The sequence below is a fragment of the Phalacrocorax carbo genome, chromosome 2 (genome assembly GCF_963921805.1).
Source record: "Phalacrocorax carbo chromosome 2, bPhaCar2.1, whole genome shotgun sequence".
Taxonomy (NCBI): Eukaryota; Metazoa; Chordata; class Aves; order Suliformes; family Phalacrocoracidae; genus Phalacrocorax; species Phalacrocorax carbo.
The window spans coordinates 18,459,422-18,475,242 of NC_087514.1; the positions used below are offsets into that span (position 1 = coordinate 18,459,422).

Sequence of the window (15,821 nt, forward strand, 5' to 3'; positions counted from 1 at the left end):
CACCTGTAAAGTGACTCAATTCATTTGAAGCGTGTTGTAGCTAGAGGACTTCTAGCTACTATAAATCCTGTAAGAAGCAGAATTCTGCATTGGCCTGAACCATAATGCTCTTTGCATTCTCCCTTTGAATTAAGGACTTTCAGGGGCATATGCTACTTAGGGACACGTTGCTAGTAAAATATTTTAAATTTGAAATGTACTCAAATGAAAGACATGTTTGGAAAATATACCTCAAAGAATTCCAGTGAACGTATCAGGTTTTTGTTTTGTGCTGCAAACTATTCTTAACTTAGTTCTGATAGGCACGCTCTGATTTGTTATTTTTAAGCTACTGAGATGTGAGTACACACAGTCCACACCTTAATAATAAGAAGTCTTCTACAGGTATGTCAGCCAGAAAAGGAAGGTCAAAGAAAGTGTAACCCCCAATAAACAAGACTAGCAAACTGGTAACAACAGATGAGAAGGCTGAGGTACTCAACATTTTGCCTCAGACTTCATTGGCAGCCTCTCTTCCCACACATCTCAAGTAGATGGACTACAATACAGGGGCTGGGGGAGCAAAGTCCATCCCACTGTAAGAGAAGATCAGGTTCATAACCACCTGAGGAACCTGAATATACATAAGTCTATGGGACCTGATGAGATGCATCCCAGAGTCCGGAGGATCGGCTGATGTAGTTGCCAAGCCACTCTCCATGATATTTGAAAATTCATGGCACTCAGGTAAAGTCCATGGGGACTGGAAAAAAGGAAATATTACACCCATTTTTAGAATATGTAGAAAGGAGGACTCTAGGAACTATTATCCTGTCAGCCTCACCTCTGTGCCAGGGAAGGTCATAGAACAGATCCTCCTAGAAGCTATGCTAAGGCACATGGAGGAGAGGGAGGTGTTTCAAGATGGCTTTACCAAGGGCAAGTCCTGCCTGACCAACCTAGTGGCCTTCTATGATGGAGTGACAACATCAATGAACAAGGGAAAAGCTATGGATGTCATCCCTCTGGACTTCTGTAAGGTCTTTCACACTGCCCCCACAACATTCTTCTCTCTAAATTGGGGCAATATGGATTTGGTGGGTGGACTGTTCAGTGGATGATGAATTGGCTGGATGGTCCCATCCAGAGGGTAGTGTTGATTTGTCGATGTCCAGATGGAGATAAGTGACAAGTGGTGTCTCTCAGGACAAATACTGTTTAAAAGTACTGGGACCAGTACTGTTTAATATCTTTATCGGTGACATAGACAGTGGGATTGAGTGCACTCTCAGCAAATTTGCAGATGACACCAAGCTGAGTGGTGCAACTGATTCGCTAGACAGAGGGACCTTAACAGGCTTGAGAATTTTACCCATGTGAACCTCATGAGGTTCAACAAGGCCAAGTGCAATGTCCTGCAACTGGTTTGGGGCAATCCCAAACATGGATACAGGCTGGAGGATAAATGGATTGAAAGCAGCCCTGTGGGGAAGGACTTGGGGATACTGCTGGATGAAAAGCTGGACATGAGGTAGCAATATGCTCTTGCATCCCAGGAAGTCAACTGTACAGTGCACTGCATATAAAGAACTGCAACCAGCAAGTCAAGGGAGGTGGTTCTCCTCCTCTACTCTGCTCTCATGATACCCCTCCTGGAGTACTGCATCCAGCTCTGGAGTCCTCAGCACAAGAAGGACATGGACGTGTTGAAGTGGATCCATAGGAGGGCCACAAAAAAGATAAGAGTGCTGGAGCACCTCTACTATGAGGACAGGGTGAGAGAGTTGGGGTTATTCAGCCTGGAGAAGAGAAGGCTGCAGGGAGACCTTATTGAAGTCTTTCAGTACTTACAGGGGGCTTATAAGAAAGATGGGGACAGACATTTTAGTAGGGCCTGCCGTGACAGGACAAGGAGTGATAGTTTTAAACAAAAAGAAGGTAGATTCAGAGTAGATGAAAGGAAGAAATATTTTATGATGAGGGTGGTAAAACACTGGAACATGTTTCCCAGAGAGGTGGTAGACGCCCCAACCCTGGAAACATTCAAGGTCAGGCTCTGAGCAACTTGATCTAGTTGAAGATGTCCCTGTTCATTGCAGTGGGGGGTTGGACTAGATGACCTCTAAAGGTCCCTTCCAATCCAAACTATTCCATGATTTTATGATTCTATAACAGAGAGGCAGAAAGGAAGAAATAGATGGAAATAAAATGGAGCATGAATTAGCATTAAAAGAAAAAAAGAATATGATCAACCCTTCACATGAAATCACCACCTGAGAATATGAATATCAAATTAAATTTTGTAGAATTAATAATCAAGCTAATGTTAATGATACATTACAGGGTGGTATAATTTTCTAAATCAATTATTGGAATCCAGGACTTTTAGACATAAGTGTAAACATAAAAGAGATGTATGTATAGGAAAGCCCAAAACTGAATGCTGTAAGATACTAGTATGATATCAACTTTTCCTTTATGACAACATCTGAAAAGGGCAAAAGAATCAATCAAGAAAAATACAGACAATAAATACACTCTGAAAAATTGTGAATGTTTTTCACAAGAAGAAATAGTTTCATTTCATTGAAGCCTGCAGGACAAGTATGACTTTTTATTAACAATACTCTAAGCTTTTCTTCTCTACAATCATACATAATAGTAGATTTTATTTATAAGTAATTGATTAACAAATAACATGTTAACAGCGAATGTCCAGTTTGTAAAGTTGGCCATTCTGACCATTTTACTCAAAGTCCTGCAAGCCTATAAAATGGTCACTGGGGTCGGTGGCACTAGGTAGGAATCAAAGTCAATAAATCACATTCCACATTCCTAAATCCTTTGTGGCATTGTCAGGATGGTTCTGCACCTTGCAAGTTGGACCCCTAAGAGAACAGGTGTCATGGATCAGTATATGTATAAATGTAAAGCTCTTATGACTAAGAATAATCATCAGAGGAAGATGAATGATCACACATGACTTCGGTCATAGGTTGTATCGTACAACCATTGCACTGTTGTATACATCTGAAGTGCTAGGGAATTGAATATATCCTCAACTCTGACCAGGCTTCTGACCTGGCTTTTTTTGATTAAAAAAAACTGCTGAAAATCTTATGGTACCAAAGATGAGGAAAATAATTGATAAAAACTACATACATATGGTGGGGGCTGTTTTAGTACCCTAGTATTTGCAGCTATAATTTGTAGTATTCATGATGCATAAATACAAGTATCTTTGGCCAACATAAGCCATGGACAGTTGTAAGATAAAAAGAAATCAAACATGCAAGGATAGATTCTTTCTGTGAACAGAGGGAATTTAGTTTATTAATTTTGACTGTGCATTTCATGAACTTGGCATGTTTAGCTTGCTTTTAAATTAACTGCTTCCTCTGAATTCTTAAAAGTTCTCACTATTAATTCCACATGTGTTGGGGTTTGTTTTGTACATTTTTTATATGTGGTCTTAATCTTAAAAGACAGACTAGCTATTTCTTTTCAATGCACACCTTTTTTTTTCATTACATACACTCTCAGTGTAGATAATGTTCTCCATAATGATGCGTAAGATCTTTTGTCATTTTACTTTAGTCTTCTGGAGTAGCTAGCTTCCTGTTGATCTAGCTATGGTAGCTTCAATGTTATTTTATATAAGTTTCCAGTAGATAGGAGGCTGCTGGAATTATTTCAGTGGTGGTATCCTGTTTTTAGATCAGGTTTCTATCATTTAGCCTGTTTTTTATTCCTAAAAAGATTTACTGGTTTGACCATTTCTAGCAAGAGACATTTATCATAATTTTCTGTATAAGAGGCAACTAAAGGAAAAAAAATATCATTCTAAATTTTACCATTTTCTTTCTTGAGTTTTCATACTTCATGACATTTGAGCCAGTTAGTAAAATTAGGTGTGTGTAAACTAACTGTTGGATACCCTTATGTGCAATCTGTAAGTGGAAATCACAAAAATGTCAAGATTAAGGGTAATAAAAATTAATCAGAGTATGGAAATAACTAGCAATTATTGATCAAAGTTTACTCAGTAAACAACTGGTAAGGGGTTTATCCCTGACGATTTCTAAGATTGGGATCCTATAAAAATTCTATCCAATCTCTGTGTAATTAACATCAATGGATGATGCCTAGGAATATGTTAAAATATGTAAACAAATATTTTATTTATGCAACACAATATTTTAAGTAAGCAAAACCATGAATACGAAAATAGTATATAATCATTAAGGTTCAAAGCAAATTTTAGCAAAGAATTATCTTGTGTATAAACCTACTAGTCTTTATGACCAATGATTTGGGACTAGTGGATAAGAGATTAAGGTCTTCATATCCTCTAGCTCAGCAGTGACTTTGGCAGATACTGTCTTCCTGTATTCTTTCTCTGAAGAGTGTGTGTGTATGTGTTCATGCCATAAACATCAAGTTAGTGAATGAGTGTCTTTGGACATCAATATCTATATCTAAAATACCCTTTTGACATCTCCAAACATTTGTTTCACAGTTTTTTGGTCTGTAATATATTTTGCATTTCTAATCACTTAATATGCCCCCCCTTCCCCAACCCTAAAAAGGTCAGCCTCTTCACAAAGTTTATGTATGGAGTTATGAAAATGATAACTACAAACTGTTTGATCAGTGATAATAACGTTTTTTTATCTCCAATAATTATGCATTGTAGTGATTGACTGTGGCCATCCTGGCATTCCTCCTAACGCGGTCCTGTCTGGAGATAAATATACGTTTGGGTCTACTGTTCATTATACCTGCACAGGTAGACGATCGCTGTTAGGGCAATCATCTCGTACGTGTCAGTTAAATGGACACTGGAGTGGATCCCTTCCTCATTGCTCAGGTAATATTTTTTATTTAATGAGTGCTCCCTGAAGTTGTTTTGAATTTATTTTGATTTTATCAGAAGGGCATTTTAAAATCTGGAAATTCATGTATAAATCTGAAGTTCTATCTCAGTAGAAGTAAAAAAAGCAAAATGAAGATGAATAAAAACTGTTAGCAAGAAAATAATTTGGGAGAAGTAAGCTTTCTCTGTGACATTTAATATGAATAGGAAATTGCACATTCAATAGGATGTTAAAAGAACCGGTTTGATTTGAAAATATTTTCCATGTGACTTCTGGGAGGAGTATTAGTTTCTCTTCAAGATTATTTTTCTTTTTTTTTTTTTTAACTTGCAAAATATCTACTGATTTGATGACACCTCATGTATATCATTAATGCATCTTTATAGTAAGGCCAAGTGGGCTTCATATAATTTCAAACTAGGATGCTCAGTTTATGAGGGAACATATCTAATCCTTGTATTATATTAGCCACCACTGAAGTTGTGATGTGTTTTCTGAACAACTTAATGCTTAGGAATGTTCTATTTCACAACTTTAGTTTGATTCACTTTAACAGCAGTGATCAAGTAAAAAACAGAAATACAAGTCACACACTAATTTGGGATATGGCTAAATCCCATTTCTCATCTTAAAGTATGTAAACACAGATTGTGATAAAGGTTAATCATGGTGTCTGTTTTAATTCTCAAAAAATATTGGGGGGAGGTTCTTCCTTGTCATCCTCTTGTTTCCATTACATAGTTTAAAGAAAATAGTGGGGTTTTGGACTTTATTCAGAACTCTGTAATTCAGAGTACATAGGTATATTCAAAGGCAGAAAATAGGAAGAAAATAAGTGACACATTTTTTCCTTGGGTTACAGCTATGCCAAAACAAGAGGTGAAAAATAACTGATAAGCAAATCTGACAGTACTGCTATACCGGTTTAACACTAAAAATCCGAGGTTCTTTACAGCCTCAGTAAATCATAGCGTCAAAGAATTGTTTGGGTCAGAAGGGGCCTTTAAAAATCGTCTAGTCCAACAGCCATGGGCAGGGACTAGAATCACAGAATCATAGAATGTTTTGGGTTGGAAGGAACTTCCAAAGATCATCTAGTCCAACCCCCCTGCAGTGAGCAGGGACATCTTCAACTAGATCAGGTTGCTCAGAGCCCCGTCCAACCTGACATTGAACACTTCCAGGTATGGGGCATCCACAAGTCTGGGCAACCTGTTCCAGCATCTCACCACACCAATCATAAAAAATGTATTCCTTATATCCAATCTAAACCTACCCTCCTTCAGTTTAAAACTGTTGCCCCTCGTCCTGTCACTACAGGCCTTGATAAAAAGTCTCTCCATCTTTTTTATATATTTTATATATTGAAAGGCTGCAATAAGGTCTCCGAGGAGCCTTCCCTTCTCCAGGCCGAACAGCCCCAAGTCTCTCAGCCTTTTTGCATAGGAGAGGTATTCCAGCCCTCTGATAATTTTTGTGACTTTCCTGTGGACCTGCCCTAACAGGTCCATGTCCTTCTTGCACTGGGGATCCCAGAACTGGATAAAGTACTCCACGTGGGGTCTCACATATTCCAATCCGGTTTTTATCCCTCTTACCTTCATCTCTTTAGTGTATTCAGGTATAAACCAATAATGTCAGCTACAGTTTCAGAATATGCGTGTTTTTACAGCCCATGGCACAGAAATAATTAAAAATTAATAACAAATATTAAAATAGTGCTTCTTGGTTAAAATTCCAAAGGGTTTGAAGACTTTTTCAGTATCTGAACTTTCCACTGCAAACTTTTAGGAAGTGGCTGCAGACAAGGACAATCTAAATGTTATTATCTTGCTCTATGAGTCCCTTTTCTTTCAATAATCTCCAATTACAACCTAAATTGTGACAGAAACTAGAAAATGTGAACACCTAATTTAATCCCTTAACTTTCTACCGATAAAATCAGAGGGAAATTTGCCACAGTGGGAACAAAGGTCAAGTTCTTATGCCCTGTGATATTTAGAGCAATGCACCAGAAATCAAAGCTTAATGTAAAATAATATTAATTAATAAAGAATGATATATTTATGTGAATTGCAAATTCAAACTAGATTAATAAAAAATGTTTTAACAGCTTGTTTTGGGAAAAAAAATCCTCTTTAGATAAACTCTAAGGCTACTTATTGTAGTTTTCCATAGTATTCATAAGGAAAAAAAAAGTAAAACTAATTTGTGAAATAAAAAATTATATTAGAGATACAAAAAATACAAGTAATATAAATAGTAAGCCTGAAAATGTACATGGAAATATCAAAGAAGCCTTAATGAAGAGTATTCTATAATTGTCCTGCTATTAAATTAAATAAGTGTTCACGTATCTTGGAATAACATTTATTAAGTGAGATACATGAATATCCTTTTTATTCTAATGATAATTTTTGTAGCCACAGGTAAGAAACTTTAATCAGATGTAATGAATTTTTCTCAGTACATGAAGAAACATTTATTTGACATAGATTTAAATGTTAATCATAACAAATCGAATTGTGACAGAATAAAAACTGTTATTTCCTGTAGCTGTACTGTACCAAGCTATAATTCTAGCTTAGAACAACGTTGAGAATTTGTTTTCAAATTGTATTGAGAGTTTATTTTCAAGCTGTATATCTGAAATGCTTTCTCATTTTAAAATAATTTGCAGTTTACCGTACAGAATTTCCATATTTTTTCTTTAAAAAATGTGAAATCATTAGCTTTCACTATCAGCCTTGATAACTGGATTTCTTCATTTTAATGCATGTTAAAGCCTTAACCTTTTTACTTTTTTGTTGATGATATTAGTAAAAAATAACATAGAATGTTCGACTGAAAAAGGATACAGTATGCTTCTGTATCGAAGAGAATTAAAACAGAAAATGCTACATCAGCGAACCTAAAGCAAACAAATTTTACCACAGCATTCCTAAGACAGTTTCCTTTTTGTCACATGACACTTTACATTTCACATCCTAGAGCTAGAAGGAATTGTCATGTCCCATCGGCATCTATTGGCATACAGAAACACAGCTTTCAGTCATCACATGAATATCACCTGGAGTCAGAAACCTGCAACAACTTAGAATTCCTCATAAGTGTAGCAATGGTTGTGTAGTTAACTTAAGTGGTCTGAATGGCCTCCTTTTTACTAAGATTAAATACCAGTTGAGAATTTGTTACACATGTGGGTGAAGGATGGCTCATAACTGACTGTGATTTTCACTTTGTTGAATATCTGCATGAGGTAATAAAAATATGTTCTGTTATGATATCATTGATTATATCACCATCACTTCCTGATGTGATTAGTAATTTAGAAAAATTATTTCTGTAACTTTCAGTCAAAAGAGCTGGTGGTTAACTTCCCTAAGATTAAAAAAGTAATATTTCAAGGTAATAATTAGGCATAAGGAAAGAACACATGATTTCATTTACAAGAGGAATATGTAATTTATACTTGGCCTAGCAAAAAGCCTACTCTCATTTCTGTACCATAAAATTATTTTAGGAATAATGCAAAGTAACTTGCAGAAAACAGAGCTGTTACTGTAGAGACTTTACAAGTATGGAATAATTAATAGGCCCTGTCCCAAACTCTTCATAGTCTAAATAAATAATACTGGAAAATGTAAGATATATATTCCTAAAATCACAAAAACAGTCTTCATCTAGGACATCTTTATGTTATTGTAAAAATATGTAGAAGACTATTTTCAAACTACAGGGTTGTTAAGTCATCTAAACAGCTTCGACATTAAGTATTTTAAAAACTTATAAAATTATTTTACTTACTATAATTTAGACCTATTTACAATTTCTTTTTAAACAGAGCTGGCAGGCTCCTTTACTGATCTGTGTCACATAATGAAATGGATAAACAGAGAAGAGCCTAAACTTCTCAGTCTGTGATTTTGAACCAGTCAGCTAGCTCTTATACTTACTTGAGCTAATTCATTATTTCTGAAAATGTTTAAATACATAGGACCATGTACTTTTTTCTCATACATGCTTTAAAAGTTCACAATGTGATAGGCATGACTACATTAGCTTGTTTGGTTATTGTCAAACAAAAAGTGTCAGTCTAAGCTTGGTTAACTTAAGTAATGATAAAATTGGCTCCTAAATTAGTGAGAGTGGTTCATAATTAGCCAGTTTGTCAGCTGCTTCAGCAAGGTGTTGGATAGGTAGTATGAGCTGCCAGGTTTGTTCTCTTTTGCATTTCCAAGTGAAGTTCTGCCCTTTTCTCTAACTCTCCAGATGTGCCTTCAGTCTGAGGCTTCATAACTGCATTATCTCTTTCCACAAGCCTATAGGAGTTGTGCAGATCAGCTCTGTGAGGTGCTCAGTTATATTATTTTTCAATTAATTTGTGGGGAAAGAAGGAGTCATGGCTTATATGAAAGGAAATAGCTTCATAATTGATCAAACTATAGTCAGCTTCTTGGACATGTCAGACTCAAGTATTTGTTCATACACCATAATTCTCAAAGCAAAGTAAGCTAGTTATACTCTTCTTCCTTTCACTCTTCAGTTCTGTACATGCTTTTCTTAGTAAAGAGATGCGTCCAACCAGTCACTCTGACAGTATAGTTTACACACATGCAGTACCAACCAAGGCAAGGGAAGCTCTCTTTTTCTCTGCATCTACAGCTCCAGGGTCCTAACTTCCCATAGAACCCTATTATTATTGAGCTTAAATGGCAGTAATAAGATAATTTCTTACATAGAAGTAGTAAACAAAGGTGTCTGCTCCAAGTATCCAGAAGACCAAAAGTGACAAATTCACTATTTGCTTGTTAGGGGCAAACAAGAATATTATCCTTAAGATCAGGACCTTGGTTTTCCTCAGAAGTCCTTATTTTAAATGAAAAATGGCCACAGTATTTCTGTTCTGTACTTATATAAAACGAAATTATTTGAGAATCAAGTCGTTTTGTACTTGCAGGGACTCAAATCCACCAAGATATATGGGTATTTTGTCTAAAAAGTTATTTATAAATACATAGGAACATATTTTAAATGCAGTATCATAATAATATTTCACATTTGTTTTAATGTTTGCGCTGTAAATTCTAGGTGATACAGCTGGTTCTTGTGGTGATCCAGGTATCCCAGGTCATGGGTCTAGGGAAGAAAACAATTTTAAAATTAAAAGCACGGTACATTTCAGCTGTGATGTTGGATATATCCTCCATGGCTCAGAAGAAAGGACATGTACAGCAAATGGAAGTTGGACAGGAAGACAACCTGAATGCAAAGGTAAATCAAAGAAGATCCACTCTACATTTAAAGTGTTTTGTTAAAAATGCTAAACAGAAAACCAATTTTACATTGCCAGTTTTATGTTGTGAATGGTATACAGTTGATTTTGGACTGACCATTAAATTTTTTGAATAATTTTTTACACCATAGCAATGACTTGGCATCAGATGACAAATCTGAAATAAGTCCCTGGCACCCATGAAATGCATGTTTTCAAAGTTTTGAGAAAAAAATATACTGAACTGTTTATTTCTTCTCAATCTTTTGTCAGCATCAACTATATGTGTTATCCAGTACAAAAAACTAAACAGAAAAGGAAATAGGTAAGGCCTCTAGGGCTCAGTTTTTGCTGAAAGATTTTATCCATTAAAAATCTTGCCATCACCTGATCTTTAATTGCAACCATTATATATCTGAATTTCAGAGGAAAGAGCTGAGTTTTAGGATTTCATTAGATACATATATGTCATAAATGATTGGCTTAATAATTTTATTTACTAATACTGATGACATTATTATTTCTCAATAGAAAATGAAATGCTAAAACAAGTTTGTTTGGAAAAAAATATTCTTGAAATTTCAAGCTAGCTGTATTGTCTTAAAAGAAAGCTCTAACAGGATATTTATGGAGAATCACTTATTACCTTGTTTATCTTGATTCAAAAATAGGAAATAATTCCCAACAGATTCTTCTTCAAAGAAAAGCTTGCTGAAAAGCAGAAAATAATTTGAGAATCTGTACTCTTATTTTCCATTTTATCACTGTTAAGTCCGTTATCTATATGAAAGTCATGTCATTTTAAAAACTAATTTCACAAGCTGGTTTTATAATATCCTTTCTACTGAATGATTGCCATCCTGAAACAACATAAATATATATATGTATTTCTATGTTGTTATCTGAAGGGATATTCTTAGCCCAACTCAGCTTTCTGCCATTCTTCTTTGATCTTATCTGTTACAGAAATTAATTACCCCTTTTTATATTTTAAGACACTTTCAGTGTTATTTTTCCCCCTAAAAATCTCTTTCAATGATGAGTCTTATCCACTGATATATATATATGTGTGTGTAATGCACACACAGGTATATTGTTCTAGTTTAGGTCATATAGGTTAGATGTGTATACGTAATCACATAAGAAAGACACATTAAAATTCCAAAGTTGAACACTGAAGAACTGGGAAACATCAGGATTACACCGGCCTGTGAAATAATAGTTTCACTCTATCACGTGCTTTGACTTACGTAGGAAACATACTTTGGTGATGCTATAAATGCATACGTACTATAGATTCAAATTAAATCTACAATCATAATTGTAGATCAGGCATTTTCTTATCATTGTGAGTCTGTCTTTGCAGCTACACTAGCTTTCCTTCAATGCAGATTTTAAAGCTAAATTAGTAGTCTGTGTTTCCCTACCTACAAAAGGATAAAATAAATAATTTATGCAAACAGCTATTTACTGCACAACATGCCTTGTCAATAGGTGGTAAAACATTTTTCAGGATAACAGCATGGATTTCTACCACATAACACTACTGCCAGCAGGATTGTCCTTAGACTTTACTATTTCAAAAATAATATTTACTACATTTTAAAAATATTTAACATCTTGCTTTATAGCTGTGCAGTGTGGTAATCCAGGAACAACTGCCAATGGAAAAGTATTTCGAATTGATGGAACTACGTTCTCTAATTCAGTAATTTATTCATGCATGGAAGGATACATACTTTCTGGATCATCTGTAAGACAATGTACTGCCAATGGAACATGGTCTGGATCCTTGCCAAATTGCACAAGTAAGACATATCTGTAGTGAATAGTCTTTGGTTTTGCCTCCGCTGAAAGATAATAATGTGAAGTATTGAAGATGGATGCAAATAAATTAAGTCCTCAGCTTTTTCTTGCACTACTTCATACATAATTTTGTACATGAAACACTGAAAAAATATAGCACTATGAGATGAAATGTATATTTTTTTAAAGTCAGACTTAGAACAGTAAAAGACGTAGACTGCTGTTACAGTTTAGAGGAATTGTATGGTTACATGATCTACCTATTTTAATTCTTTCCTAGTATATATTTTTAATCTTTTTTATGTTTTGTGATATGTCATATTCAGACATTATTCATTTAATTGCTTTTCTTCATCATGGAAACTTAGCAGTATAATAGTCTGGTCTTCCAGAGGGCAGAAAATAAAAACCTTGAAATGAATGCTTAAGAATTCTATTTGTAGTGACTCTAAGGTCAAAACTGTTGTCCCCCTCTCACATAACATCTTCTGTTTGGCCTTTTCATTAACCTTATGCTTGATTTGGTTCCTCAGCTAACAGAAACTATTTCAGCTTCTCTCACATTCACTGTAAACATTTTGCAACACTTTATTTTCAAGCCCATCTGTTCCTGCTTTATTACATTTCCTAGTTTGTCTTCTAGTAACAATTATGAAAATTTTACCTTTATGTGACACATGAGACTGCTTATTGTTTTGAGGAAACATATCCTCATCAGAGGTATAGCAAACTGTTGCTTAAATTCTGAACTAATACCCTAGTTTTTGTAGAGTTCGCTACTTTACACATTTATAGCACCCAAATAGAGGCCAAAAGTAAAATGATATAGAAAACTTCTCTTTCTGGTGAAAGCACCCAGTGTTTTTGTTTATTTATCATTTTCCAAGTTCTAATGAGAACCAGATGTATTGTACCAAGGATAAAGGTGTTTTGTGATGGTAATTGCATCTATATTTTTTTCTTGTATTTTAGAATGATATTTAGCTGAAGTACATGCTAGAACAACCTTCTGAAAAAAAACTGCTCAGGTAGAAACTTGGCATTTTTCCTTAAAACCTAGAAAAATGTCTTAACAGAGACAGTATCCTAATAAAACAAAGAGAGTCATTGTGAAGATTGTATGTAATAGAAAAAATATTGCTATGATCAATATATAAATATTTTAACTTTGTTATACAATACATCTATTGACATCCCTAATACACAGTTCTCTCTGTTATGATTACACATCTAAAAATTATATCCCCTTATATGTTCATTCCAGCGATTATGGTATTTAGGGGTTTTTAGTTTGATGCATATTCCCTGGAATGGTCAGAATATGAAAAGAACAATTGAATGAAAATCTTACCAAAAAAAGGTATGAACTCAGAATCTCAGCCTGATTCCTTTCTACCTTTTTGATCATTCCTGACCATTAACTAATTCCTGAAGGGGTGCAGAAGTGCTACTAGGTGCTACAACTTGTATCTAAACTGATACAGGTACTAGCAGCAGCTCTAAAAAATCTAGAAATTGAGAGGAATTTTGCCGCACTGCAGAATGGCTGAGGTTGGCAGTGACCTCTGGAGATTATCTCATCCAACCCCTCTGCTCATAGCAGGATTAGATAGAGCAGGTTGCTGTGTCCAGTCTGTGTCCCTTTCTACAGACCTTTGATTCTACAGTTCCCTAGCACATCTAAATATAAATTTAAAAATACATTAAACTTCATCACACTTATCTTGCTATGTTCTCTGTCTCTCAATTTAGAATTTAAACTGATAAGTAACAAGACTTAATGGACAATATTAGCTAAATAGCTAGTTAGCAGATCATGAGTTAAAAATCTCCTCTCTTTCTCCTGACAGTTTTATCTCTAGGTCTATAAAACATGCCTGAAGAAGATTATCTATAGTAAGGGAACAATTTTATCATAATGATTACAAAGTGTATACAAAGCAGTAGAACTGGCAGTGCCAAAAGACTTTGTTGAAAGGGCAGGTTTTATTTAATTTTTTGTACCTGTCCCTACCTTGCTTTTGTGGTTTAACGCCAGTAAGCAGCTAAGCACCACACATCCGCTTGCGCACTTACTCCCCCACAGTGGGTTGGGGAAGAGAATTGGAAGGGTACAAGTGCAAAAACTTGTGGGTTGAGTTAAAGGCAATCTAATAGGTGAAACAAAAGCTGTGCAGAGAAGCAAAGCAAAACAAGGAATTCATTTACTACTTCCCATTGTCAGGCAGGTACTTGGCCATCTCCAGGAAAGTGGGTCTCCATCATGCATACCGGTTCCTTGGGAAGACAAACACCATAACTCCGAATGTCCCCGCTTCTGCAGCTTTTATTGCTGAGCACAATGACATAAGGTGTGGAATATCCCTTTGGTCAGTTTGAGTCAACTGTCCCATCTGTGTCCCCTCCCAACATCTGTAGCACCCCCACCCTACTTGCTTGCAGGACAGCATGAGAAACAGAGAAGGCCTTGGTGCTGTGCAAGCACCATTCAGCTATGACTGAAATATTGCTATGTTACCAGCACTTTCATCACAAATCCACAACACCATACAAGCTACTATGAAGAAAATTAACTCTATCCCAGCCAAAACCAATACACATGTTCTCCATTTTTTACTATGACAAGATTTCCCAAAATTTGCTTACTGCCTGTTCAAGTCGTGGACCCTCATGGAATCATTGTTGGTTTCCAGAACAGCTTAGGTAAACACCTGTCCCGAGTGGCTGTCATGGGTGACACAAAGTAAACAGCAGTCCACAGTGGATCTGGATGCTGGTGTACATTTAAGAACCACACAGTTTAGAGATTTTACTTGCCTTATTATCTCACACTTCCTTGCTCCCTCTCAGGGTTACATTAGGGGAGTTGTCTGCTGTCCTGGGAAAGGTGGGTTCAAAGTCCCATATGTTTGTACTATGCCTCTGCTCATATGAAACTCAGGTGTTATCAGCCAGGGTCGTCCCCTAATATTTGTCGCCACACATCTCCTTTTCTAGGATCTTCCACAATTCCAGGTTCTTTTCTCCAGACAAGATCTTGACCTACTTTCGGGCCCACAACACTACTCTAAGCAACACATAGCACATATCAGTGTCCTAATTGGTTGTTCTGTCTCATGTCCCTTTTAATAGGAAGATTCAGGATATGCCACTTTTGTTTACTCCAGGTGTTGTCAAAATTTACAGCCAGCCCATACTTATTACAGCTACTAAGTAATGGGCTACTTCTTGTGTATCATTGAAAATCCTATTTTTCAGAGCTAGCACTATAAGAAGAGGATAGTACAGATATTCTTATGCCCCTTTATATGCTGGGAGCCCTGGGAAGTGTAGCGTCGAACAAGCCTCTGACCCACTTGCAGCATGCCATTCAGACCTTGTCCATAGCAAAGATTCTCCCCTTTCAGTTGTTCAAACTATTATACAATTTTCTTACAAGGAAAATCTCTATCATTTCTACAGCCAGAAACAATGTTCTCATGAGAACTTCTTGCTAGATAAAAAGCAAGAACATGCAGCTGGCGAAATCGTTGATACCGAGTGGGAGCTGCCTCCAGCTGCTCTGTTGAAATGAGCTGGCTGAGATTGTGCCCTGGCCAAGGGATCTGGGTGGCACAGCACAGGTCTGAATGCTATGCTGGATGTGCAACATAGTGCAGCACAGGCCTGGGGCTTCTCAGGTTAACCCACTTCTATGAACTGTTCTAATGTTACAACACAGTAATATGAAGAATGACTTCCCCCCCTCCCCCCCCAAGTCTCCTCTTTCATGCAACTCTCTTTGCTATAGTAAGATAAAGACTAGTAAGTACAGAAGGGCAAAAACACATGAAAGAAAATCAGGTCTGGGTTTGTTTGGTTTGGTTGTTTGTTTTGGTTTTGTG

General features: G+C 36.1%; 1 protein-coding gene across 1 annotated transcript in view; it reads left to right on the forward strand.

Moving 5' to 3' along the window:
- The window catches only part of CSMD3 (CUB and Sushi multiple domains 3), a 669,880-nt gene that overhangs the window by 607,053 nt on the left and 47,006 nt on the right, over nucleotides 1-15,821 (forward strand). Inside the window, exons 59-61 of the mRNA XM_064441769.1 lie at nucleotides 4,676-4,849; nucleotides 9,948-10,130; nucleotides 11,763-11,939. Of these exons, the coding sequence (XP_064297839.1) occupies nucleotides 4,676-4,849; nucleotides 9,948-10,130; nucleotides 11,763-11,939 (534 nt within the window). The remainder of the gene's footprint in view (nucleotides 1-4,675; nucleotides 4,850-9,947; nucleotides 10,131-11,762; nucleotides 11,940-15,821) is intronic.